Raw genomic sequence first — 25,944 nt, forward strand, 5'->3', positions numbered from 1 at the left:
CTGATGTAGACTTTCCTACATGTAGCTGCTCCCAGTCCACTTTGGCCAGATCTTGTTTATCATATTGAAATTGACCTTCCCCCAATTCAGTACCTTTTATTTCCTTCCATCTTTGTCCTTTTCCAGAACTACCTTAAATCTGACAGAGTTATGGTCACTATCCTTGAAATGTTCCCCCATTGACACTTCCACCACTTGTCTGGCTTCATTCCCTACGATTAGGTCCAGTACCGCCTCTTCTCTTGCAGGACTTTCTACATGCTGGCTCAAAAAGCTTCCCTGGATGCGCTTTTAAGAATTTTGTCCCCTATAAGCCTTTTGCACTAAGACTATCCCAGTTGATATTGTGGAAGTTGAAATCCCCTACTATTATTACCCTATTATTTTTACACCTCTCTGAGATTTACCTACATATTTGCTCCTCTATCTCTCCCTGACTGTTGGGAGGCCTGTAGTACACTCCCATCCAAGTGATTGCCCCCTTTTTGTTTTTAAGTTCTACCCAATGGCTTCATTTGAGGAACCTTCTAAGATATTGTCCCTCCTTATTGCAGTAATTGACTCCTTGATCAATAGTGCAATGCCACCTCCTCTTTAGCACGCCCCTCTGTCACATTTGCATTGTTCATTATGTTTGGGAATTTAATTTGCCACAATTGTTAAATTTAGGGTGCAGCTAAGGCACAGTATTGGTTGTAATAGCCTTCTGTGGTCTGTTTCTTTTAGTAAGAATAACAACCGTTGCGTTTTTTGCTGCATTTCTAATTTTTCTTTATCAGTTTACTAAATAATTGTGCACAAAGTCTGTGTAGTGTGCTGTTATCGGGGAGTGTAGTGCTTTATATATTACTTGTTTCTGTATAGATGAGCTGTAACTTATTTTGAGTCATTTACTGCACAGAAGGAGGCCATTCGGCCCATTGAGTCCATGCCTGCTCCCCACAGAGTATTCAGTCAGTCCCACTCCCCGGCTCGATCCCCATAATCTTGCAAGTCTATTTCTCTCAGGTGACCAACCTGCTTCCTCTTGAAATTATTTATCATGCCTGCTTCCACCACCCTTGTTGGAAGCGAGTTCCAGGTCATTACCACCTGCTGTATAAAAAAGTGCTTCCTTATATTCCCCCTGTATCTCTTGCCCAAAATTTTCAATCTGCGTCCCCTCGTGTTTTTGTACCATTTGTCAATAGGAACAGTTTTTCCTTTTCTAACTTATCTAAGCCTGTGATAATCTTGTACACTTCTATTAAATCTCCCCTCAATATCCTTTGTTGTAAGGAGAACAAAGCAAGCTTTTCCAACCTAACCGTGTAACTAAAATCCACCATCCCTGGAATCATTCTGGTAAATCTCTACTGCACTCTCAAGGACACTGACATCTTTCCTGAAGTGTGGTGACTAGAACTGGATGCAGTACTCCAGTTGGGGCCTAACCAGAGCTTTATAAAGGTTTAGCAACACTTCCCTGCTTTTGTACTCAATGTCTCTCTTTATGAAGCCCAAAATCCCCTATGCTTTGCTAACCACTCTCTTAATAAGTCCTGCCACCTTCAAAGATCTATGTACATGCACCCCCAGGGCCCTCTGTTCTTGCATACTCTTTAGAACTGTGCCATAAAGTATATATTGCCTCCCCCTACTGCTTCTGCCAAAATGTGGATCACCTCACACTTGCCAGTATTAAATTCCATCTGTCACCTCTGCCCATTCTGCTAGCCTATCTATGTCCTGTTGCAGGCAGTTCATATCATCCTCACTGTTTGCCTCACCGCCAAGTTTGGTGTCGTCAGCAAATTTTGAGATTCTACTCTCTATGCCAAGATCCAGGTCATTTATATAGAGCAAAAATAACAGTGGTCCCAGCACTGACCCTTGGGGAACACCACTTCCATCCTCCAGTCTGAAAAGCAACCGTTTCCTACGACTCACTGTTTTCTGTCCATAAGCCAATTTCTTTATCCAGTTGGACACTGACTCTCCTGTTCCATAAGTCTCAATCTTGTTAACAAACCTTTTATGTGGTAGCTTATGAAACGCTTTCTTAAAATCTATATAAACAACATCCACCGCATTCCCTTCTTCAACCTTCTGTTATTTCATCAAAAAATTCAATTAGTCAAGCATTATTTGTGTTTTACAAATTCATGCTAGCTATCCTAAATTAACTTGAACATTTCTAAGTGCCCGTTGATATTTTCCCTGATTATTGTTACTAAAACCTTACCCACCACTGATGGTAAACTAACTGGCCTGTAGTTGCTAGGACTGTCCTTTCACCTTTGTCACTGTCCAGTCCTCTGGCAGTTCCCCGGTATCCAGGGAAGATTGGAAGATTATGGCAAGCCCTTCTGTCTCTGTCCTCACTTCCTTTAGCAACTTAAGATGCAAGCCATCCAGACCAGATGACTTATCTACCCTACGCATAGCCAGCCTTTTTAGTATCTCCCTCCTCAGTTTTTATCCTGCATGCATGTATACTTCAACAATGCTCAGAATTAAAAGAATGACACAAGAAACTGATTTCTCTGAACCCATAGCATATTTAAAATGATAATTGTGCTTTTATTTTGTTTCTGTTTAGCAAAGGATAATGACATGTTTTAGAGCATGGGAAGACTGGGCTGTTTATCCGGAGCCTTTCCTTATTAGGCTGCAAAACATATTCCTTGGACTAATGAAACTGGACGACGATGTATCAGAAAGGCCTGTAGTATGTACTAATATGACTTGAATTATCTTTTTAATGCTAGTAGATGGCAAATGAAATTCTTTTCTGGGTTTTCTCTCCTTGGGAGTTTCTTTTTCAGTTTTGGAAATATCAGCTGTTGTCACAAGTAGTCGTTCTTTAGTTATAACTTAAGATAGTGATGGTTGGTTGGTGTGGCACAGTAGCTAAGCCCAGTATTGTCTCCAGGGACATTGCAGGCAATTGTGACACTTGAACCTCAGCTGTGATCAGCTAACTTAGCAGTGAATGGTAGATTCCTTTTCAAATAGCTGTGAAGTCGGGTGTTGATTTGATAGCTTATTTGGCTTTATTGTTGTGCCTTCTATCATGAGGAAAGCTTTGCAAGATTGTTAGCAAAAGAAAATATTGAAAAACTCTAACCAAGCTGATAGCTTAGAACATAAAAGTAAGTTAGTTGAGAAACCGCCATTTGGCTCACTGATAATCCCTCTCATTATGTTATCTCTCCCGCTGTGACATCGATTTGAATTCTCAATATTCCAGTATTTTTACCTCTATTACCTTGCTTGGTAAATTTATTCTAAAATTAGAGGTGCAGAAATTATAGGGTAGTTATAATGGGGGACTTTAATTATCCAAACATAGACAGGGATAGTAGTAGTGTAAAGGACAGTGAGGGGCAAGAGTTCCTAGAGTGTGTTCAGGAAAATTTTCTATAGTAGTATGTTTCTAGTCCAATGAGAAAGGAAGCACTGCTAGATCTGGTTCTTGGGAATGAGGTGGGCCAAGTGGATCAGGTATCAGTAGGAGATCATTTAGCGGACAGTGATCATTGTATCATAAGGTTTAGGCTGACTATGGAAAAGGGCGAACAATCCAGATGAAGAATAATTAACTGGGGGAAAGCTGACTAGTAGGGTAAGAACGGAGCTGGGGTGAATAAATTGGAGTTAAAGGTTGACCAGAAAAACAGTAGTTGAACAATGGGCTACTTTCAAAGAAGAGATACCTTGGGCACAGTCAAGGTATGTTCCCTCGAAGGGGAAAGGTAGGGTAAACAAATCCAGACCTCCCTGGATGACAGTGGAGGTACAGATTAAGATAAAGAACAAAAAGTGTTCTTATGACAGATGCCAGGTAGAAAATACCTATTGAGAACCAGGCTGAATATAGAAGGTCGAGAGAGGAAGTGAAAAAGCAAAGAGAGAGCATGAAAAAACACTGTCAGCTAACATTAAAGAACCTAAGAAATAAGAGCAGGAGTAGGCCATTCGGCCCCTCAAGCCTGCCCCGCCATTCAGTAAGATCCTGGCTGACCTGCCCTAGACCTCAACTCCTCTTTTGTGCCAGCTCCTCATAGCCCTCAACTCTCCGATATTTCAAAAATCTGTCTACCTCTTCAAATACTTTCAGTGATCTAGCCTCCACAAATCTCTGTGGTAGAGAATTCCAGGCATTCACTACCCTCCGAGAGAAGAACTTCCTTTGCATCTCAGTTTTAAATGAGTGTCCCCTTATTCTGTAACTATGTCCCCTAGTTCGAGATTCCCCCACTCGTGGAAACATCATCTCAACATCTACCCTGTCAAGCCCCCTCAGAATCTTAAATAAAAACAAGAAATGCTGGAACCACTCAGCAGGTCTGGCAGCATCTGTGAAAAGAGAAGCAGAGTTAACGTTTCGGGTCAGTGACCCTTCTTCGGAATTTTGCTTTTATCCCCTCAGAATCTTGTTCGTTTCAATAAGATCACCCCTCATTTTTCTAAACTCTAATGAATAAAGGCCTAACCTGTTTAGCTGTTCTTGATAAGTCAACCTCTTCATCCCAGGAATCAGCCTAGTGAATCTCTTTTGAACTGCCTCCAATGCCAGTGTATCCTTTCTTAAATACGGGATCAAAACTGTACACAGTACTCCAGGTGTGGCCTTACCCACACCCTGTACAGTTGTAACAAGACTTCCCTATTTTTAAACTCCAACCCCTGAGCAATAAAGGCCAAAATTCCATTTGTCGTCTTAATTACTTGCTGCACTTGCATGCTAACTCTGTGTTTCATGCACAAGAACACCCAGATTCCTCTGTGCTGCACTTTTTTGAAGTCTCTCTCCATTTAAAAAATAATCTGCCTTTTGATTCTTCCTATCAAAGTGCATGACCTCACACTTTCCAACATTAAACTCCATTTGCCCACTCACTCAACCTATCTATATCCCTTTGCAGATTCCTTATGTCCTCATCATAACACGCCCTCCCACCTATTTTTGTATTATCAGCAAATTTGGATATATTACACTCTGCCCACTCCTCCAAGTCATTAATATAGATAGTAAATAATTGAGACCCCAGGACTGATCCTTGTGGCACTCCACTAGTTATGTCTTTCCAACCTGAAAAAGACCCATTAATCCTGACTCTCTGTCTTCTGTGAATTAACCAATCCTCAATCCATGCTAATACATTACCCCCAATACCGTGAGCTGCTATCTTGTGCAATAATCTTTTATGTGGCACCTTATCGAATGCCTTCTGGAAATCTAAGTACGCTACATCTACTGGTTCCCCTTTATCAACTCTGCTTGTTATATCAAAGAACTCTAGCAAATTTGTCAAACATGATTTCCCTTTCACAAGAAACGTTGACTCTGTTTGATTGCGTTAAGCTTTTCTAAATGTCCTGCTATTTCTTCCTGTGTGGACGAGAGCAGGGACTGTCGGGAGGATGAGCAAACTGACCATAGCACCATGGTACAGGGAGCCGTTCAAGTGGGGGGAGAAAAGAGAAATGTAGTCGTAATTGGGGACAGTATAGTTAGGGGCATAGACACTGTTCTCTGTGGCTCGGATCGAGAGTCCCAATGGCCTTGATGGCCGGCACAGACATGATGGGCCAAAGAGCCTGTTTCTGTACTCTATGACTCTGTTGTCTACCTGGTGCCAGGGTTCAGGATATCTCAACTGGGCTGCAGAGGAACTTGGAGTGGGAGGGGAAAGATCCAGTTGTCGTGGTCCACGTAGGTACCAACGATATAGGTAGAACAAGGATAGAGGTTCTGCTGACGGAATATGATCAGCTAGGGGCTAAATTAAAAAGCAGAACCAAAAAGGTAGTAATCTCCGGATTACCACCTGAGCCATGAGCTGATTGGCACAGAGTCAATAAGGTTAAAGAGGTAAATGCGTGGCTCAAAGATTGGTATGGAAATGGGTTCGAATTCATGAGACATTGGCACCAATACTGGGGAAGATGGGAGCTGTTCCGATGGGATGGGCTCCACCTGAATCATGCTGGGACCAGAGTCCTGGTGCATCGCATAACTAAGCCTGTAGATAGGGCTTTAAACTAAATAGTCGGGGTTGGTGATTCAGTTGCATGGGAAATTAGGAAGTCAAAGTTAAAGGAGAAGGTAGGAGTGCAGGTTAGTGATGAGGCTGATTGTTACCAGAAAATAAAAGGTAGGGACAGAACATGTGCACGCCATATTGCACCAAGGAATCGTACAAGAATAGGGAAATTTGATAGAATAAACTTAAAGGCTTTGTATCTGAATGCACGAAGCATTCAGAACAAAATTAATGAGTTAACAGCGCAAATAGAAACGAATGGGTATGATTTAGTGGCGATTATTGAGACGTGGTTGCAGGGAAACCAGGTTTGGGAATTGAATATCCAAGGGTACTCAGTATTTCGGAAGGATAGACAGGAAGGAAAAGGAGGTGGTGTAGCTTTGTTAGTAAAGGAAGAGATCAGTGCTATATTGAGAAACGATCTAGGCACTGGAGATCAAGACATAGAATCAGTCTGGGTAGAAATAGGAAATAGCAAAGGGAGTAATCTATTGGTCCCCAAACAGTAGTTCCGCAGTGGGGCACAGTATAAACCAGGAAATACTGGGGGCTTGTAAGAAAGATATGGCAATAATCATGGGTGATTTTAATATACATATAGTCTGGATTAATCAAATTGACAAGGGTAGTCTCGAGGGAGAGTTCATTGAATGTATTAGAGATTGCTCCAAAAAACAATGTGTTGTGGAACCAACCAGGGAGCAGGCTATTCTAGATTTGGTATTATGTAATGAGGTGGGATTAATTAATGATCTCATAGTTAAGGATTCTCTAGGGAAGAGTGATCATAGCATGCTAGAATTTCAAATTCAGTTTGAGTGCGAGAAACTGGAGTCCCACACTAGCGTTCTGGAGGTAAACGAAGGTAATTACATAGGCATGAGGACAGATTTGGCACTAGTGGACTGGGCAGGAAGACTAAAAGGTAGGACAGTTGATGAGCAGTGGCAGATGTTTAAGGAAATATTCAATTCCTCCCAACTAACATATATTCCAGAGAGGAAGAAAGATTCTAAAAGGGGGAAAAAAAATCATCCATAGCTAAGCAAGGAAGTTAAGAATAACAATAAGACAAAAACTGAGGCATACCATATTGCAAAGGCCAGTGGCAAGCTGTAAGATTGGGAAACTTTTAAAGATCAACAAAGGGTTACTAAAAAAGTAATAAAAAGAGCAAAGTAAATTATGAAAGAAAACTAGCGCAAAATATGAAAATGATAGCAAAAGCTTCTATAAGTATGTACAAGGGAAGAGAGTAGCTAAAGTGAATGTTGGTCCCTTAGACAATGTGACTGGGGAGTTAATAGTGGGGAGCACAGAAATGGCGGAGACACTAAATCAGTATTTTGCCTCAGTTTTCATAGTGGAGGACACTAGTATCATCCCAGTAGTAACAGATAATGTAGAGGTTAAAGAAAGGGAGGAACTTAGAACAATCATCATCACTAGGGAAGAAGTACTGAGCAAACTATTGGGATTCAAGGCATTCAAGTCCCCAGGGCCTGATGGCCTACATCCTAGGGTCTTAAATATCCATTGGTTATAATATTCCAAAATTCCCTGGATGCGGGAAAGGTTCCAGTGGATTGAAAAAATGCTAATATAACGCCCTTATTCAAAAAGGGAAGAAGGCAGAAAGTAGGAAACTATAGACCAGTTAGTTTAACATCTGTAGTTGGGGAAATTGTTAGAATCCATTATTAAGGAAGTAATAACAGGACATTTAGAAAGTCAAAACGCAATCCATCAGAGTCAGCATGGTTTTATGAAGGGTAAATAGTGTTTGACTAATTTGCTAGAGTTTTTCGAAGTTGTAACAAGTAAAGTGGATAATGGGGATCCTGTTGATGTTGTATATCTGGACTTCTAGAAGGCATTTGATAAGGTGCCGCACAAAAGGTTAATACACAAGGTTAGATCACATGGGGTTCGGGGCAATTTATTAGCTTGGATAGAGGATTGGCTAACCAACAGAAAACAGAGTCGGGATAAATGGGTCCTTTTCTGGTTGGCAAGATGTAACTAGTGGGGTGCCACAGGGTTCGGTCCACTGGCCCCAACTATTTACAATCTATATTAATGACTTGGATGCAGGGATACAGCCAGATTTGCAAATGACACTAAAATAGGCGGGGTAGTAAGTTGCAGTAAAGAAATTTACAAATGGATATGGATAGGTTAGGTGAATGGGCCAAAATTTGGCAGATGGAGTTTAACATGGATAAGTGTGAGGTTATCCATTTTGGTCAGAAGAATAGCAAGGCAAATTATTATCTAAATGGAGAGAAACTTCAGAGTATTTCGGTGCAGAGGGATCTGGGTGTCCTTGTGAATGAATCGCAGAAAACTAGTATGCAGGTGCCGCAAGTAATAAGGAAGGCAAATGGAATTTTGGCATTTATTGCAAAAGGAATAGAATATAAAAGTAGGGAAGTGTTGCTGCAACTGTACAAGGCATTAGTGAGACCCCGGCACCTGGAGTATTGCGTACAGTTTTGGTCCCATTGCTTGAGGAGGGATGTAGTTGCATTGGAGGCAGTTCAGAGGAGGTTCACTAGATTGATTCCAGAGATGAGGGGTTTGTCTTATGAAGAGAGATTGAGCAGTTTAGGCCTTTACTCTCTGGAGTTTAGAAGAATGACAGGAGATCTAATTGAGGTATATAAGATGATTAAGGGAATTGACAAAGTAGACATGGAGAGGATGTTTCCTCTGCTGGGGCAATCTAGAACAAGAGGTCATAGTTTTAGGATAAGGGGTAGCAGATTTAAAACAGAGGTGAGGAGAAATTACTTCTCTCAAAGGATCGTGAGTCTGTGGAATTCACTACCCCAGAGTGCAGTGGATGCAGCGACATTGAGTAAATTTAAGGAGGAGATAGACAGATTTTTAATTAGTAATGGGTTGAAGGGTTATGGAGAATGGGCAGGAAAGTGGAGTTGAGGCCGAGATGAGATCAGCCATAATCATATTGAATGGCGGAGCAGGCTGGAGGGGCTGAATTGCCTACTCCTGCTCCTAGTTCTTATGTTTAGTCGCATTAGTTTGTCAAATACTTTGTCCCTCGTGATAGAGACTGTTATAAGATCTTTCCTCCCATTAGCTCCTTGCTTATCTGTTATCTGTGGGGCGTTTATAGTGTCCTCCACCATGAAGACCGATGCAAAATATTGGTTTAAATTATCCCAAAGTTTTCTATTGACATATAAATAGTAAAGGGTGGTAAAAGGAGGAGTGGGGCTGATTAGGGACCATAAAGGGGATTTACGCATGGAGGTAGAGGGTATAGCTGAGGTATTAAATGAATAATTTACATGTGTCTTTACCAAGGAAGAAGATGTAACCAAGTCAATGGTGAAAGAGGAGGTAATTCAGACACTAGAAGGGTTTAAAATTGATCAGGAAGACGTATTAGATAGGCTGCCTGTACTTGAAGTGGATAAAGCACCAGGGCCGGATGAGATGCATCCATTGATACTGAGGAGAGTGAGGATGGAAATTGCGGAGACACTGGCCATAATTTTTCAGTCTTCCTTAGACTTTGGGAGGGGGGGGGGGGGTTGCCAGAGGACTAGAGAATTGCAAAGGTTACACCTTTGTTCAAAAAAGGGTGTAAAGATGAGCCCAGCAACTATCGGCATCTGTTTAACTTCGGTGGTGGGGAAACTTCTAGAAAGAATAATTTGGGACAAAATTAATAGTCACCTGGACAATTGCGAGTTAATTAAAGAAAGCCAGCATGGATTTCTTAAGGGAAAATCATGTTTAACTAACTTGCTGGAGTTTTTTGAGGAGGTAAGAGAGGGTTGATGAGGGCAGTGCAGTTGATGTGGTGTGCATGGACTTTGAAAAGCCGTTTGATGCAGTGCCACACAGCAGACTTGTGAACAAAGTTATAGCTCATGGAATAAAAGCGATGGTAGCAACATGGACACAGAATTGGTTGAGTGACAGGAAACAAAGAGAAGTGGTTAATGGATTTTTTTAGGCTGGAGGAAGGTTTGTTTGTGGAGTTCCCCAGGGATCAGTGTTCGGACCCTTGCTTTTCCTGATCTATATTAATGACTTAGACCTTGGCGTACAGGTCACAGTTTCACAGTTTGCGGATGATATGAAACTTGGTGGAAGCGTTGTAAACTGTGAGGAAGATGGTGTAGAACTTCATAAGGACATAGACAAGTTAGTGGAATGGGTGGACAGGTGGCAGATGAAGTTCAATGCAGAGAAATTTGAAGTGATTAATTTTGGTACAAAGAACATGGAAAGACAATATAAAATAAAGGGTACAATTCTAAAGGTGGTGCTGGAGCAGAGGGGCCTGAGTGTATATGTGATAAGTCATTGAAATTGGCAGGACAGGTTGAGAGAGTGGTTAATAAAGCATACAGTATCCTGAGCTTTATTAATAGGGGCATAGAGTACAAGAGCAAGGAGGTTATGTTGAACTTGTATAAGATACTATTTTGGCCTCAACTGGAGTATTGTCCAGTTCTGGGTGCTGCATTTTAGGAAAGATGTAAGGGCATTGGAGAGAGTACAGGAAGGATTCATGTGAATAGTTCTAGAGATGAGGAACTTCAGTTATGAAGATAGATTGGAGAAGTTAGGACTATTTTCCTTGGAGAAGAGAAGGCTGATTTGAGATTTGATAGAAGTATTCAAAATCATGGGTCTGGACAGAGTATTTAGGGAGAAACTGTTCCCACTCATGAAGGGATCGAGAATGAGAGGTCTGGACAGATTTAAAGTATTTAGTAAAAGAAGCAAAAGCGACATGAGGGAAGACTTCTTCTCGCAGCAAATGGTTAAGTTCTGGAATGCACTGCCTGAGAGTGCGGTGGAGGCAGGTTGAACTGAAGCATTCAAAAGGGAATTAGACTGTTACATGAAAAGGAAGAATGTGCAGGGTTACGGGGAAAAGACAGGGGAATGGCACTAAGTAAACTGCTCTTTCGGAAACCGGTGCAGACATGATGGGCCTCCTTCTGCGCTGTAATAATTCTGTAATTATTGGTTGTTGAGTAAAGAAGTTTTCCCTGATGCTTGTCCCAAATTTAATTTTCACTAATTTCCGTTTATGTCCTCCAGTTCTTTTTCTGTTTTTTTTTGGGGGGTACTTCTGAGTCTGGTTTGCATATGTCACAACCTGAATTGCCGTGTATGAAATCGCCACAACCCCTCACCCTTTCTCCACAGTACTTCAGCACTATGTAACCATTCATAACCCTGCCACCCCATCAGTAGTCACAGACCACAGCATACCCCACTAGGCCAACTCCCAATACTCCCAGAATCTAGCACCCTGTCCACGACTCCTAAACCCCACCATTCAGCTTCTATTACCCCCAGAGCCACAACGTACCACTCTCATTATTGCCAAACCCTGCTGCTCCAATTCCACTGTTCCCACCCTGTCAGATTGCCCATCAAGTCGTCTCACATCCAGCAAACCCATCTCCACTGCTCCATCATCCTGCCACCACCATCCTCGTGATTCAGCACCAAGACCAAATTCCCACCACTGCACACTTTTGTGCCCCACCACCACTTCTATATTTCTAGACCCAAGGACCCCCTCACTTCCCAGTACTTCTTTATTACTCCCAACACTCTCTTATCACAGTTCCCAGAATCTTTAATCATCCTGCAACACTATCAAACCACATGAACTCACTAAGTGCTTGTAAATATTTATCAACCAGGAGCATGTTCTCTGCTATCAGATCCTAATCCTGTATTTTTAAATAAAGGTAACACATAAAACTAAGTACATAAATACACCTGTAATAGTTAAAGCTGCTGATTTAAAATATCTATGAAAATTATGTAATTTCAACCTGAAAATACTGTTGAAGTTCCCATTATATTTTTAAAAAGCATAATCTTTATCAATTAGTCTACATTAGACCTAGACAAGCCACGAGGAAACTCCACGCCAATGCTGGAAAGCTTTGGAAACCATAGGTCCAAAATTACCTGTTCCTCCCAAGCCTAATTATACTTGCAACATGCCTCATGTCTTAAATTACTTGTATATTCCAGAATGTTATTTTCTGAATGAAATCTACTAATTTGCATTTGAATGAATCAATACTGTTTCCACGATTTTCCTAGTTCTGCTAAAATAGTGCGTCCTCTGACTTGGTGTAAACTCCGCCTTGGATATTCATGTGATGTATGTGTTAAATTTTCAGTTATTCCTCCTTGTGCTCCTATGATGTGTTTTTATTCAGGTAATTGACGATGTGGATGGTACACCGATTGACAGTGACCAAGTTGCTCCATTGGAGGATGTTGACGGGTTGCCAATTGATGGAATCCCACTAGACGGAGCGCCTTTAGATGATATTGATGGGATTCCTTTGAAATCAGTTGACGATGACCTAGATGGAATGCCAAGTAAGCACATTAACAATATTGAGAAAGTTAATTTTCAGTTGCAGGAGTACTGTGGGCACTTGGAGATTTATTTTTGATGGGGATGGTAATTTTTTTTACCCAATGTTTAAAACATTTGAATTCAAGTTCAAATGATTTTTTAAAACTTGGTGATGCAGTATACTTTAAATCCAAAGTTTGTTTTAAGGTAACTTATTGCACATGTGAGCTAACACCTGCAGCCACTGTGCCAGTTTGTTTTAGTGAAGGAATGTTTGAGATATATTACTGAAGTTTCAAGGTTTATCACATGAAGTATGCGATCGTGAGGAAAAACTTATTTGCATTTTTTTTCACTCATCAGTTTACCTTTTCAGAAAAAATTCGCATTTTTTTTTTGTAATTGCTTTAATACTTACCCAGGTTCAAATAGAAGCTAAACATGTGCACGTGACCTCTGTGATATGGAACAGCTTCATAAAGGGGCAGTTCAGTAATATTTGTAGTTTCAGTTCTGTGGGGCGGACCTTATTGTAATCTAGCCCGTATTTTGTCATTCCAGAATAGAGACGCATATGCATTCTCGTTTGAAAGTGACTTCATCTATAGTCATTGGCTTTCACAAAAGAAAGAGAAAGTTAATATATACATATATATGTGTGTATGTATATGTTTGTTTGTGTGTGTGTATATAGAGAGAACTTTCCACAACCTCAGGGCATCTCGATTGGTTATAAAGCACTTTAAGTACCTTTTGAAGTGTGGCCACTGTTGTAATATAGGAAGTACAGCAATGAGTTAGCAACCAGATAATCAGCCGTCAAGCAAGTGCCAGCAGGGATATAAGGTACAAAAAGAGAAAAAAGGACTTATATTTATGTAGCGCCTTTCACAGCCTCAGGGCATCCCACAGTGCTTGACAGCCAATGAAGTACTTTTTATGTGTAGTCACTGTTGTAATGTAGGGAACATGGCAGCTCCAACAAACAGCAATGTGGTAATGACCAGATAATTTGTTTTTGTGATGTTGATTGAGGGATAGATATTGGCCAGGACATAATTGATAACTCCCCTGTTCTTCAGAATAGTGCAGTGGGATCTTTTACATCCACCTGAGAGGACAGGCGGAGCCTCAGTTTAACGCATCTCCATCAGTACTGCACTCCCTCAGTATTGCACTGAAGTGTCAGCTTTGATTTTTGTGCTCCAGTCCTGACTCAGGCGAGAGTGCTACCAAATGAGGCTGACAGAGGGTAAAAATAAATGGTAACTCACATCATAACAGCCCCTTAGTGGAATTGCTGCTGAAACCCTGCCGTCTAAATCAAGGATAATCTATTTGTGGTAGTTTTGATAAATATATCTGTGTTTTATTTTGTTTCTTAGTGGAGGAACTGGTACTTATTAAAAAGGAAGAACCACTGTTAAAGATTGCACCTTCGAAATGGGAAACTGTGGATGAATCTGAGTTGGAAGCTCACGGTATGAATTTTCAATTAACTTTTATTTTACACTGACTAAATACCATTATGCACTATTTCAAACCAATCTGGATATTTGTCAATACTTTGATTATCTGTTGCCTGATTAGAAATTCAGGTTTTAGAATAAAGTTCTCAACGATTTGTGCTAAGTATTACATTTAAGATCCTGATATAAGTAGGTGTATTTTAAGTAGTCCTAAGCATCTTGTTAAGCAACTTAAATGTATTCTCAAATTTCAGAATTTGCTGATGATGGTACAAAGCTAACTGCTCCAGGAGATTTTGTAATTAAGCAATTGGGTGTATTACAGATTTTACCAAGTAGCTGCATAAGTTAATAATCTGTAGGGTGAAAATAGAGTTGAAACTAATTTCTAAGTTTTTAAAAATACATTAAAATAACCAGTTGGGTCATAAAAACAAATTAATCCTCATCTTAGGAAAGATGAAATTGGTGTGCAGTTTCTGGAATTGGAGTCTGCAGCCACAGATCCAATAGCATGGCATACAGATAGCATTGTCACTTAATGTGTCTGCTGCTTGGATAGATAGCTGTGAATAATCAGTATATACCAGTAAATGTCATTTGTTCTTTTTTTAAAATGAAATTATTTAAAGTGCACACATTGCTGAGTTTCCAGCGCCTATGTGAGACATTTAATACTTTTAACAATTCTGCTTTTTCTTGTGATGTGCAAAAATGTAAATTTCACTTTTGCAGCAATTACCACATCAAAATGGGATCTTCTTGACCACCCAGAATCAGAAGAAAAGATTGAGATTAAGTGAGTTGCTTCACACTATCTTTATTGTGGTTTAATAACCATCTTCCTTTAAGAATGTTAATGTACTCGACCAAGTTGCTCAAAAGCACAATAGTATGTGCCTGTGAATGTAAATTTAGATAACTTTTTGATCGTCTATGATGAATAAATTGGTTTCCTCCACCACTGCAATCAAGTGGAATTGCTTTGCGTTAGTATTTACAATCGAGGAAGAAGGCAACATGCTGGACATCCCTAAAAAAGCTAGAAATGAATCAGGGACAGGGACTCACCGAAATTAATACAAGCAAAGTAACAATAATGAAGAAATTAATGAGACTGAAGAGTGACATAGCCCCAGGACCAGTTGGTTTCCATCCCAGGGTTTGAAGGAAGTAGGTGCGAACATTGCAGTTGCCCGAACTATAATCTTTCAAAGTTCTTTCGATTCAGGAACTATTCCTTTAGCTTGGAAAATTGCGCACTTTGCTAATTAAGAAAGGTCAGAGGAGGAAAATGGGGAATTATAGACCGTTAGCCTAACATCTGTTGGGAGATTACTAGAGTCTATAATTAAGGATAGCGTGACCGAACACCTAGAAAGTTTTCAGCTGATTGAACTTTTGTAAAGGATAGATTTGTAAAGGTTAGACCATGCCTGACGAAGCTGATTGAACATTTTGAAGAGGTGACTAATGTAGTGAACAGGGGAATGTCTATGGATATTATTTATACGGACTTAACAAAGGCATTTGCTAAAATCCCTCAAACCGTTAGCTAAAGTTGAAGCTCATAGAATTGAGGGCAAATTATTGACCTGGTTAGCAAATCAGCGGAGGAAGGAGACAAAGAGTAGATATATGGGCAGGTACTCTAATTGGCAGGATGTGACTAGTGGTGTCCTGCAAGGTTCTGTGTTAATAATTCATATTAACGACTTTGGGCTTGGAAAGCCACATATCCAAGTTTATCAATGACACAAAGGCCACATTGTAATCAATGCAGATGGAAGCATAAAATTACAAAGATATTAATACATTCAAGGGGAAGTTCAGAGGGGAAGTGGAAAAAAAATGAGAGGCAAAGAGAGTATAAGAAGAGACAGGCAGCTAACATAAACAAAATCCAAAAGTCTTCTTTAGGCATATAAATAGTAAAAAGGTAATAAGGGGAGAGGTGGGACCGAATAGGGACCAAAAAGTGGACTTGTACATGGGAGAGGGTATAGCTGAGGTACTAAATACGTAGTTTGCATCTGTTTTACCAAGGAAGAAGGTACTGCTCCAAAGTCATAGTAAAGGAAAAGTAGTTGAGATACTGGCTGGGCTAACAATTAATAGAGGTGGTATCGGAAAGGTTGGATGTACTTAAAGTTGATAAGTCACCAGGACCAGATGGGATGCATCCGAGGATGCTGATGGAAGTAAGTGTGGAAATTAGAGGTACTGGCCATAATCTTCCAATCCTCACTTGGTTCAGGGGTGGTGCCAGAGGACTGGAAAATTGTAAAAGTTTGCACCCTTGTTCAATAAAAGGGTGTAAAGATAAACCGTAGCAACTACAGGCCAGTCAGTTTAACCTTGGTGCTGGGAAGGCTTTTGGAAATAATAATCTGGGACGGAATTAACAGCCACTTGGACAAAGAACAAAGAAAATTACAGCACAGGAACAGGCCCTTCGGCCCTCCAAGCCTACGCCGATCCAAATCCTCTATCTAAACCTGTCGCCTATTATCTAAGGGACTGTATCTCTTTACTTCCTGCCCATTCATGTATCTGTCTAGATACATCTTAAAAGACGCTAGCGTGCCCGAGTCTACCACCTCCGCTGGCAGTGCGTTCCATGCACCCACCACCCTCTGCGTAAAGAACTTTCCATGCATATCCCCCCTAAACTTTTCCCCTTTCACTTTGAACTCGTGTCCCCTTGTAATTGAAACCCCCACTCTGGGAAAAAGCTTCTTGCTATCCACCCTGTCTATACCTCTCATGATTTTGTACACCTCAATCAGGTCCCCCCTCAACCTGCGTCTTTCTAATGAAAATAATCCTAATCTACTCAACCTCTCTTCATAGCTAGCGCCCTCCATACCAGGCAACATCCTGGTGAACCTCCTCTGCACCCTCTCCAAAGCATCCACATCCTTTTGGTAATGTGGCGACCAGAACTGCACGCAGTATTCCAAATGTGGCTGAACCAAAGTCCTATACAATTGTAACATGACCTGCCAACTTTTGTACTCAATACCCCGTCCGATGAAGGAAAGCATGTCGTATGCCATCTTGACCACTCTATTGACCTGCGTTGCCACCTTCAGGGAACAATAGACCTGAACACCCAAATCTCTCTGCACATCAATTTTCCCCAGGACTTTTCCATTTACTGTAGAGTTCATTCTTGAATTGGATCTTCCAAAATGCATCACCTCGCATTTGCCCTGATTGAACTCCATCTGCCATTTCTCTGCCCAACTCTCCAGTCTATCTATATTCTGCTGTATTCTCTGACAGTCCCCTTCACTATCTGCTACTCCACCAATCTTAGTGTCGTCTGCAAACTTGCTAATCAGACCTCCTATACTTTCCTCCAAATCATTTATGTATATCACAAACAACAGTGGTCCCAGCACGGATCCCTGTGGAACACCACTGGTCACACGTCTCCATTTTGAGAAACTCCCTTCCACTGCTACTCTCTGTCTCCTGTTGCCCAGCCAGTTCTTTATCCATCTAGCTAGTACACCTTGGACCCCATGCGCCTTCACTTTCTCCATCAGCCTACCATGGGGAACCTTATCAAACGCCTTACTGAAGTCCATGTATACGACATCTACAGCCCTTCCCTCATCAATCAACTTTGTCACTTCCTCAAAGAATTCTATTAAGTTGGTAAGACATGACCTTCCCTGCACAAAACCATGTTGCCTATCACTGATAAGCCCATTTTCTTCCAGATGGAAATAGATCCTATCCCTCAGTATCTTCTCCAGCAGCTTCCCTACCACTGACGTCAGGCTCACCGGTCTATAATTACCTGGATTTTCCCTGCTACCCTTCTTAAACAAGGGGACAACATTAGCAATTCTCCAGTCCTGTGGGACCTCACCCGTGTTTAAGGATGTTGCAAAGATATCTGTTAAGGCCCCAACTATTTCCTCTCTCACTTCCCACAGTAACCTGGGATAGATCCCATCCGGACCTGGGGACTTGTCCCAGCACGGATCCCTGTGGAACACCACTGGTCACACGTCTCCATTTTGAGAAACTCCCTTCCACTGCTACTCTCTGTCTCCTGTGTGGATTAATGAAAAAAAGCCAGTATAGATTTGCTAAAGGCAAATCATGTTTAGCTAATTTGATTGAGTTTTTTGATGAGGTAACAGAAACATTTGATGAGGGTAACGTGATTGATGTGGTGTTCATGGACTTCCAAAAAGCATTTCATGAAGTGCCACATAATAGGCTTTGCAGGCAAAGCTGAAGCCCATGGAATAAAACGGACAGTAACAGCATGGATTCAGAGTTGGCTGAGTTGCAGGGAATAGTAGTGGTGTGCACAGTTGTTTTTCAGATTGGCGGAATGTGTATGCTGGGGGTCCCCGGGGGTCGATACTAGGACTATTGCTTTTCCCGATATAGATCAGAGCTGCCCAACATATGGGCCCAAGGCCAGGATTTGGTTCACCAAAGGTTTCCATCCGGCCTGCGGATGTATTTCAGAGATGGGATCTGGCCCACAGTCGTCTTTAGACCTGCTTTTCAAACAAAATCGCGCTGTCAGTTTTCTGGCGGGTTCTGACTTTTATTTAAAAGATTGCTGGAAACCCTGAATATATTCGAAGTTGGGAAACTGCTGTTCCTGATGTCAGCACCGGTCAGCTCTGAAAAGGAGAATGCACTGTTTTAATGACTAACCAATAGCAAAGCTGCTCTGCTAAATTCCTGCTCTCTCTACTTGTCGGGAAGAGAGATGGTGGAGGGGAACGGTGAAAGGGCGAGGCGGGGGGAGGCGAGAGAGGGGGACAGGCGGGGGGAGGAGAGAGAGGGGGACAGGCGGGGGGAGGAGAGAGAGAGAGAGGGGCAGGCGGGGGGAGGAGAGAGAGAGGGGCAGGCGGGGGGAGGAGAGAGAGAGAGAGAGGGGCAGGCGGGGGGAGGAGAGAGAGAGAGAGAGAGAGAGAGGGGGGCAGGCGGGGGGAGGAGATAGAGAGGGGGGCAGGCGGGGGGAGGAGAGAGAGAGGGGGGCAGGCGGGGGGAGGAGAGAGAGAGGGGGGCAGGCGGGGGGAGGAGAGAGAGAGGGGGGCAGGCGGGGGGAGGAGAGAGAGGGGGGGGCAGGCGGGGGGAGGAGAGAGAGAGAGGGGCAGGCGGGGGGAGGAGAGAGAGAGAGGGGGCAGGCGGGGGGAGGAGAGAGAGAGAGGGGCAGGCGGGGGGAGGAGAGAGAGAGAGAGGGGCAGGCGGCGGGAGGAGAGAGAGAGAGAGGGGCAGGCGGGGGGAGGAGAGAGAGAGAGAGGGGCAGGCGGGGGGAGGAGAGAGAGAGAGAGGGGCAGGCGGGGGAGGAGAGAGAGAGAGGGGCAGGCGGGGGGAGGAAGAGGAGAGAGAGAGGGGCAGGCGGGGGGAGGAAGAGGAGAGAGAGAGGGGCAAGCGGGGGGAGGAAGAGGAGAGAGAGGGGCAGGCGGGGGGAGGAAGAGGAGAGAGAGAGGGGCAGGCGGGGGGAGGAAGAGGAGAGAGAGAGGGGCAGGCGGGGGGAGGAAGAGGAGAGAGAGAGGGGCAAGCGGGGGGAGGAAGAGGAGAGAGAGAGGGGCAAGCGGGGGGAGGAAGAGGAGAGAGAGAGGGGCAGGCGGGGGGAGGAAGAGGAGAGAGAGAGGGGCAGGCGGGGGGAGGAAGAGGAGAGAGAGAGGGGCAGGCGGGGGGAGGAAGAGGAGAGAGAGGGGCAGGCGGGGGGAGGAAGAGGAGAGAGAGGGGCAGGCGGGGGGAGGAAGAGGAGAGAGAGGGGCAGGCGGGGGGAGGAAGAGGAGCGAGAGAGAGGGGCAGGCGGGGAGGAGGAGAGAGGAGCGAGAGAGAGGGGCAGGCGGGGAGGAGGAGAGAGGGGGGGCAGAGAGAGAGAGAGAGGGAGGCGGGGAGGAGGAGAGAGGGGGGGCAGAGAGAGAGAGGGAGGCGGGAGGAAGAGGAGAGAGGGAGGCGGGAGGAAGAGGAGAGAGGGAGGCGGGAGGAAGAGGAGAGAGGGAGGCGGGAGGAAGAGGAGAGAGGGAGGCGGGAGGAAGAGGAGAGAGGGAGGCGGGAGGAAGAGGAGAGAGGGAGGCGGGAGGAAGAGGAGAGAGGGAGGCGGGAGGAAGAGGAGAGAGGGAGGCGGGAGGAAGAGGAGAGAGGGAGGCGGGAGGAAGAGGAGAGAGGGAGGCGGGAGGAAGAGGAGAGAGGGAGGCGGGAGGAAGAGGAGAGAGGGAGGCGGGAGGAAGAGGAGAGAGGGAGGCGGGAGGAAGAGGAGAGAGGGAGGCGGGAGGAAGAGGAGAGAGGGAGGCGGGAGGAAGAGGAGAGAGGGAGGCGGGAGGAAGAGGAGAGAGGGAGGCGGGAGGAAGAGGAGAGAGGGAGGCGGGAGGAAGAGGAGAGAGGGAGGCGGGAGGAAGAGGAGAGAGGGAGGCGGGAGGAAGAGGAGAGAGGGAGGCGGGAGGAAGAGGAGAGAGGGAGGCGGGAGGAAGAGGAGAGAGGGAGGCGGGAGGAAGAGGAGAGAGGGAGGCGGGAGGAAGAGGAGAGAGGGAGGCGGGAGGAAGAGGAGAGAGGGAGGCGGGAGGAAGAGGAGAGAGGGAGGCGGGAGGAAGAGGAGAGAGGGAGGCGGGAGGAAGAGGAGAGAGGGAGGCGGGAGGAAGAGGAGAGAGGGAGGCGGGAGGAAGAGGAGAGAGGGAGGCGGGAGGAAGAGGAGAGAGGGAGGCGGGAGGAAGAGGAGAGAGGGAGGCGGGAGGAAGAGGAGAGAGGGAGGCGGGAGGAAGAGGAGAGAGGGAGGCGGGAGGAAGAGGAGAGAGGGAGGCGGGAGGAAGAGGAGAGAGGGAGGCGGGAGGAAGAGGAGAGAGGGAGGCGGGAGGAAGAGGAGAGAGGGAGGCGGGAGGAAGAGGAGAGAGGGAGGCGGGAGGAAGAGGAGAGAGGGAGGCGGGAGGAAGAGGAGAGAGGGAGGCGGGAGGAAGAGGAGAGAGGGAGGCGGGAGGAAGAGGAGAGAGGGAGGCGGGAGGAAGAGGAGAGGGAGAGGCGGGAGGAAGAGGAGAGGGAGAGGCGGGAGGAAGAGGAGAGGGGGAGGCGGGAGGAAGAGGAGAGGGGGAGGCGGGAGGAAGAGGAGAGGGGGAGGCGGGAGGAAGAGGAGAGGGGGAGGCGGGAGGAAGAGGAGAGGGGGAGGCGGGAGGAAGAGGAGAGGGGGAGGCGGGAGGAAGAGGAGAGGGGGAGGCGGGAGGAAGAGGAGAGGGGGAGGCGGGAGGAAGAGGAGAGGGGGAGGCGGGAGGAAGAGGAGAGGGGGAGGCGGGAGGAAGAGGAGAGGGGGAGGCGGGAGGAAGAGGAGAGGGGGAGGCGGGAGGAAGAGGAGAGGGGGAGGCGGGAGGAAGAGGAGAGGGGGAGGCGGGAGGAAGAGGAGAGAGGGAGGCGGGAGGAAGAGGAGAGAGGGAGGCGGGAGGAAGAGGAGAGAGGGAGGCGGGAGGAAGAGGAGAGAGGGAGGCGGGAGGAAGAGGAGAGAGGGAGGCGGGAGGAAGAGGAGAGAGGGAGGCGGGAGGAAGAGGAGAGAGGGAGGCGGGAGGAAGAGGAGAGAGGGAGGCGGGAGGAAGAGGAGAGAGGGAGGCGGGAGGAAGAGGAGAGAGAGGGGCAGGCGGGGGGAGGAAGAGGAGCGAGAGAGAGGGGGAGGCGGGGAGGAGGAGAGAGGGGGGGCAGAGAGAGAGAGAGAGGGAGGCGGGAGGAAGAGGAGAGGCGGGAGGAAGAGGAGGGGGGGAGGCGGGAGGAAGAGGAGGGGGGGAGGCGGGAGGAAGAGGAGGGGGGGAGGCGGGAGGAAGAGGAGGGGGGGAGGCGGGAGGAAGAGGAGGGGGGGAGGCGGGAGGAAGAGGAGGGGGGGAGGCGGGAGGAAGAGGAGGGGGGGAGGCGGGAGGAAGAGGAGGGGGGGAGGCGGGAGGAAGAGGAGGGGGGGAGGCGGGAGGAAGAGGAGGGGGGGAGGCGGGAGGAAGAGGAGGGGGGGAGGCGGGAGGAAGAGGAGGGGGGGAGGCGGGAGGAAGAGGAGAGGGGGAGGCGGGAGGAAGAGGAGAGGGGGAGGCGGGAGGAAGAGGAGAGGGGGAGGCGGGAGGAAGAGGAGAGGGGGAGGCGGGAGGAAGAGGAGAGGGGGAGGCGGGAGGAAGAGGAGAGGGGGAGGCGGGAGGAAGAGGAGAGGAGAGGGGGAGGCGGGAGGAAGAGGAGAGGAGAGGGGGAGGCGGGAGGAAGAGGAGAGGGGGAGGCGGGAGGAAGAGGAGAGGGGGAGGCGGGAGGAAGAGGAGAGGGGGAGGCGGGGGGGAGGAGATAGTGAGAATGGGGGAGGCGAGGGAGGGGGAGGCGGGGGGGAGGAGATAGTGAGAATGGGGGAGGCGAGGGAGGGGGAGGCGAGGCGAGGGAGGGGGAGGCGGGGGAAGGCAAGAGAGAGGGGGTGAGGCGAGGGAGGGGGAGGCGGGGGAAGGCAAGAGAGAGGGGGTGAGGCGGGAGGGTGGAGGAGAGAGAGAGCGAGGGGGAGGCGAGGGGGGGAGGAGAGAGGGAGGGGGATGCGGGAGAGGGGGGATGCAGACAGAGAGGGGGGAGGAATTGAGAAAGGCAGAGAGTAGAGGGAGGTGGGGACCGGCAGAGAGGGGGGTGGAACAACAGAGATGGCACAGGGAGAGAAAAAAAGGGAGATCAAGTTTACTCGTGAGAGATGGGCATCTATCCAGAATACTCTCCATGGCTACAAGAAGTGTGCGGGGTAACATTCTCTACTTGTGCACACAAATAAATGCCAGGTATCTCACTAAATCAGTGTCCAACATAATGACGAGAAGTTAGGTCAATAAATTAGCCTTCTCATTTAAAGCTTCTTCACAAAAATGCACATTTGTTGCTGTTTTGTTTAATAGCAAGGCAAATTTTTAATGTCTTTATCTTTCTGAAATTGTCTCACCAGCCCGCTATGTAAGACCAAAATTATAATGTGGTCCCCAAGCGAATAGGTTGCACAACCCTGATTTATATTAATGACCTAGACTTGGGTGTACAGGGCACAATTTCAAAATTTGCAGAAAGCACAAAACTTGGAAATATTGTGAACTGTGCAGAGGTTAGTGATAGACTTCAAGAGGACATAGGCTGGTGGAATGGGTGAACATGTGGCAGATGAAATTTAATGGAATGAGGCAAGGCAATATAAAATTACTAGTACAATTCTGAAGAGATGCAGGAAGAGAAACACCTGGGGCTATATGTGCAAAAATCATTAAAAATGGGAGAGCAGGTTGAGACAGGGCTTAAAACGGCATATGGGATCCTGGCCTTTATATAGAGAGGCAGAATACAAAAATGAGGCAGTATGATGAACCTTTATAAATCACTGGTTCGGCCTCCACTGAAGGTGCAAAGATCGTTAAAAAGCTTTGAACAAGTACAAAATAATAAAAAAAAAAGCTAATGGAATGTGTGTTTTTGTATCTAGAAGACTAGCATACAAGGAGGTAGAAGTTATGCTCCAGCCACACAAAGCCCTGGTTAGATCACGGTGGGACTGTTATGTGCGTTTCTCGACACCTTAGGCAGGATATATTGGCCTTGGAGGAAGTGCAGCAGAGATTTATCTGGACTCCAAAGGTTAAACTATGAGGCGAGATCAGCCAAACTAGGGGTTGTATTCCCTGGAATTTAGAAGATTAAGGAGTAATTTGATTTCAAGATATTTAGGGGAACAGATAGGGTTGATGGAAACTATTTTCCCTGGTATGGGGAGTCTAGGACTCGGAGACATAGCCTAAAGATTAGAGCCAGATCTTTCAGCAGTGAAATTAGCAAACACTTCTACATGCAATGGGTGGTAGAGAGTTGGAACACTGTTCTGCAAATGGCAATTGATGTGAGATCAGTTAATTTTAGAACTGAGATTAATAGATTTTTGTTTCCAAAGGTATTAAGGTATGTTGGACAAAGGCGGGTATATGGAGTTAGATTGCAGAGCAGCCATGATCTCGTTGAATGGCGAAACAGACTTGAGGGGCTAAATTACCTACTGTTCCTAAATTGGATTACAGCTTATTTACTTAATTTTAAAAAGGTTGACATTTTCTGAATGCATTAAAAGCTGTGGATTCTTAATTTCAGGTCTTAATCTGCTTTTTATGTCACTTGCTTTTGTTATTTTGCCTTGACTTACAAACTGTTGCTTTCTAATAAAGTTGTACAACGTAGCTGATCTTTCAAATTTGAATTGGCAGAAGTGCTTGAATTAGGAAAATAAGACACCAGTTCAGTTTTCCAAATTTGGTGCTCAAGGCTAGGGCTAGAATGTATTGGTGAGATTAACAGGCAGCACCATAACATGTTTTGAGTTTTCATCTGCTAATAGCACCTGCAGTGATTTCTATCCTAGTCTTGAAAATCTCCGCTATGTACTTTGGGAATTGGAATTGTTTTTCTGTGGAAAACGCTACAAGGTCAAAGACTCTGGTTAGAGGTGGCACCCAAGTCACCTCTTTCAGCACCAAATAATGCCTCCCATGCATTGTTGGCACACTTGCTCCTCCTCCTTCCTGATCTTGCTTTGAAAGTTCTTTATTTCCAAGTACAATTTTGTATTTGTGTGTGTCTGGTTCTGCCTGTGGTTGTTCACAATATCAAGGTTTAAGTGACGTACTAATTTTGCAACAGCTTCATTGGCCTGCCATCAAAACACACTCTGAATGTATCTTGAATTCAGCTTGGGTTGGCAGTCTGTACATAAATGGACTACTTCTTACTTTGGGAGAAGATGGAGAAGACCATATCTATTGCTTTCTGTATGCTCCGAATTTAGTCAACTCAATATCCCTGATAGCTAATTAACTCCAAATGCTGATGACCTTTGAAGAGTCTATAGTTCAGTCATACTAAGTTAGGATGCGATTTTTTTTTGGTTGCCTCGGAACAGACATAGTCAAGTTGCCTATTTCACCAGTATTGAGAGTAGCTGAATTGTTCCTTCTAATGGACGCATCCGTTACTGCTTACACAAGCTTTTTGACTTGGAATCAAGTGAGGCGTGAGGCTTTCTGCTGGGATAAAATCCATCCGATCTTCTGTTTTCCTGTCTCAGATGTTGCACTGTTGGCGTCAACCTGTGCAGCTCATTCACTGTAAGCTACAGCAAATTGAGTTTTAGGTGTGCAATCTACTACTGAGATAATACTGATGAGCTGTTAAACTTTGCTATTTATCTCTGCAATGCTGAAAACCAGGCTACTTGAAAATCCACTTTGATGCCAGTTGGCATTTTGGTGATTCATTTATGGACCGGTTAGAGGGCTTTATTTGTCTGGTTTTGTGAATGGACCTGCTGTGCCCTAAGAAGCAGAATCACAGATGTTTGAATTGGAGAGCTGATAAAACACTTCTATTTTGATTTGGGATTTGCTGAATTCAGAGAAATAGTCCATGTTGGGACCCTGCACTGACGCCCTAGCAGCCAAGTCACCAGTCTGCTTCACGGGGCGCATAGAGGAGGTTCTGGCAGGTCAGTAAAGGAAAGGATTTTATTTCCGGCTTTCAGTGTTCCAAAGTTCGTGACGTTTCCTTATTGCAGATCTGCAATCATTCAATAAAGTTCTCGAAAGAAGTTTAAGATGCTGCTCTGCCTCATTTTGTAACTGTGCACAGCATTAACTAGTTGTAATGGACCCTTTGGAATGACCACTTTTATATAGAAGCTAGATGAAAGATGAGATAGCTCAAAGATTTTAAATACAGCAGTGAGTCTTCTATGTTGCTCATGAACTTTGACAAATCCCTTTTGAAGGACTTGTTCTCAATTGTTTGGGAAAGAGTTCTAGCCATAGATTTATTACTCTTAACATAAACACTACTGGTTTACAGGAAGCTTTCCATTAAAGGCCTAAAATGTCAAGTGGAAAAAAAATTGTTCTCTGGTGTTCATCCAGACATCTGTGTTATTTTTATGGCGTTCTTCCCAGTATGTGTTGAATCTGAAATCAAACTATTAAAGTGCATAATTTAATTCATTTTCCAAAAGTTTCATTTGGGAATATTCTCAGTTTCCTGGGTAGTAAAGGGCCTTGTCTAATCCAAGTGA

General features: G+C 45.2%; 1 protein-coding gene across 7 annotated transcripts in view; it reads left to right on the forward strand.

Moving 5' to 3' along the window:
- LOC137377770 (U2 snRNP-associated SURP motif-containing protein-like) overlaps window positions 1-25,944 on the forward strand; it is an 81,989-nt gene that overhangs the window by 45,350 nt on the left and 10,695 nt on the right. For all 7 annotated transcript variants that reach the window (XM_068047798.1, XM_068047797.1, XM_068047799.1 and 4 more), the window contains 4 exons: window positions 2,582-2,710; window positions 12,269-12,434; window positions 13,800-13,895; window positions 14,619-14,682. In XM_068047798.1, coding sequence (XP_067903899.1) covers window positions 2,582-2,710; window positions 12,269-12,434; window positions 13,800-13,895; window positions 14,619-14,682 — 455 coding nt within the window. The remainder of the gene's footprint in view (window positions 1-2,581; window positions 2,711-12,268; window positions 12,435-13,799; window positions 13,896-14,618; window positions 14,683-25,944) is intronic.

This window comes from Heterodontus francisci, chromosome 15 (genome assembly GCF_036365525.1).
Source record: "Heterodontus francisci isolate sHetFra1 chromosome 15, sHetFra1.hap1, whole genome shotgun sequence".
Lineage (NCBI taxonomy): Eukaryota > Metazoa > Chordata > Chondrichthyes > Heterodontiformes > Heterodontidae > Heterodontus > Heterodontus francisci.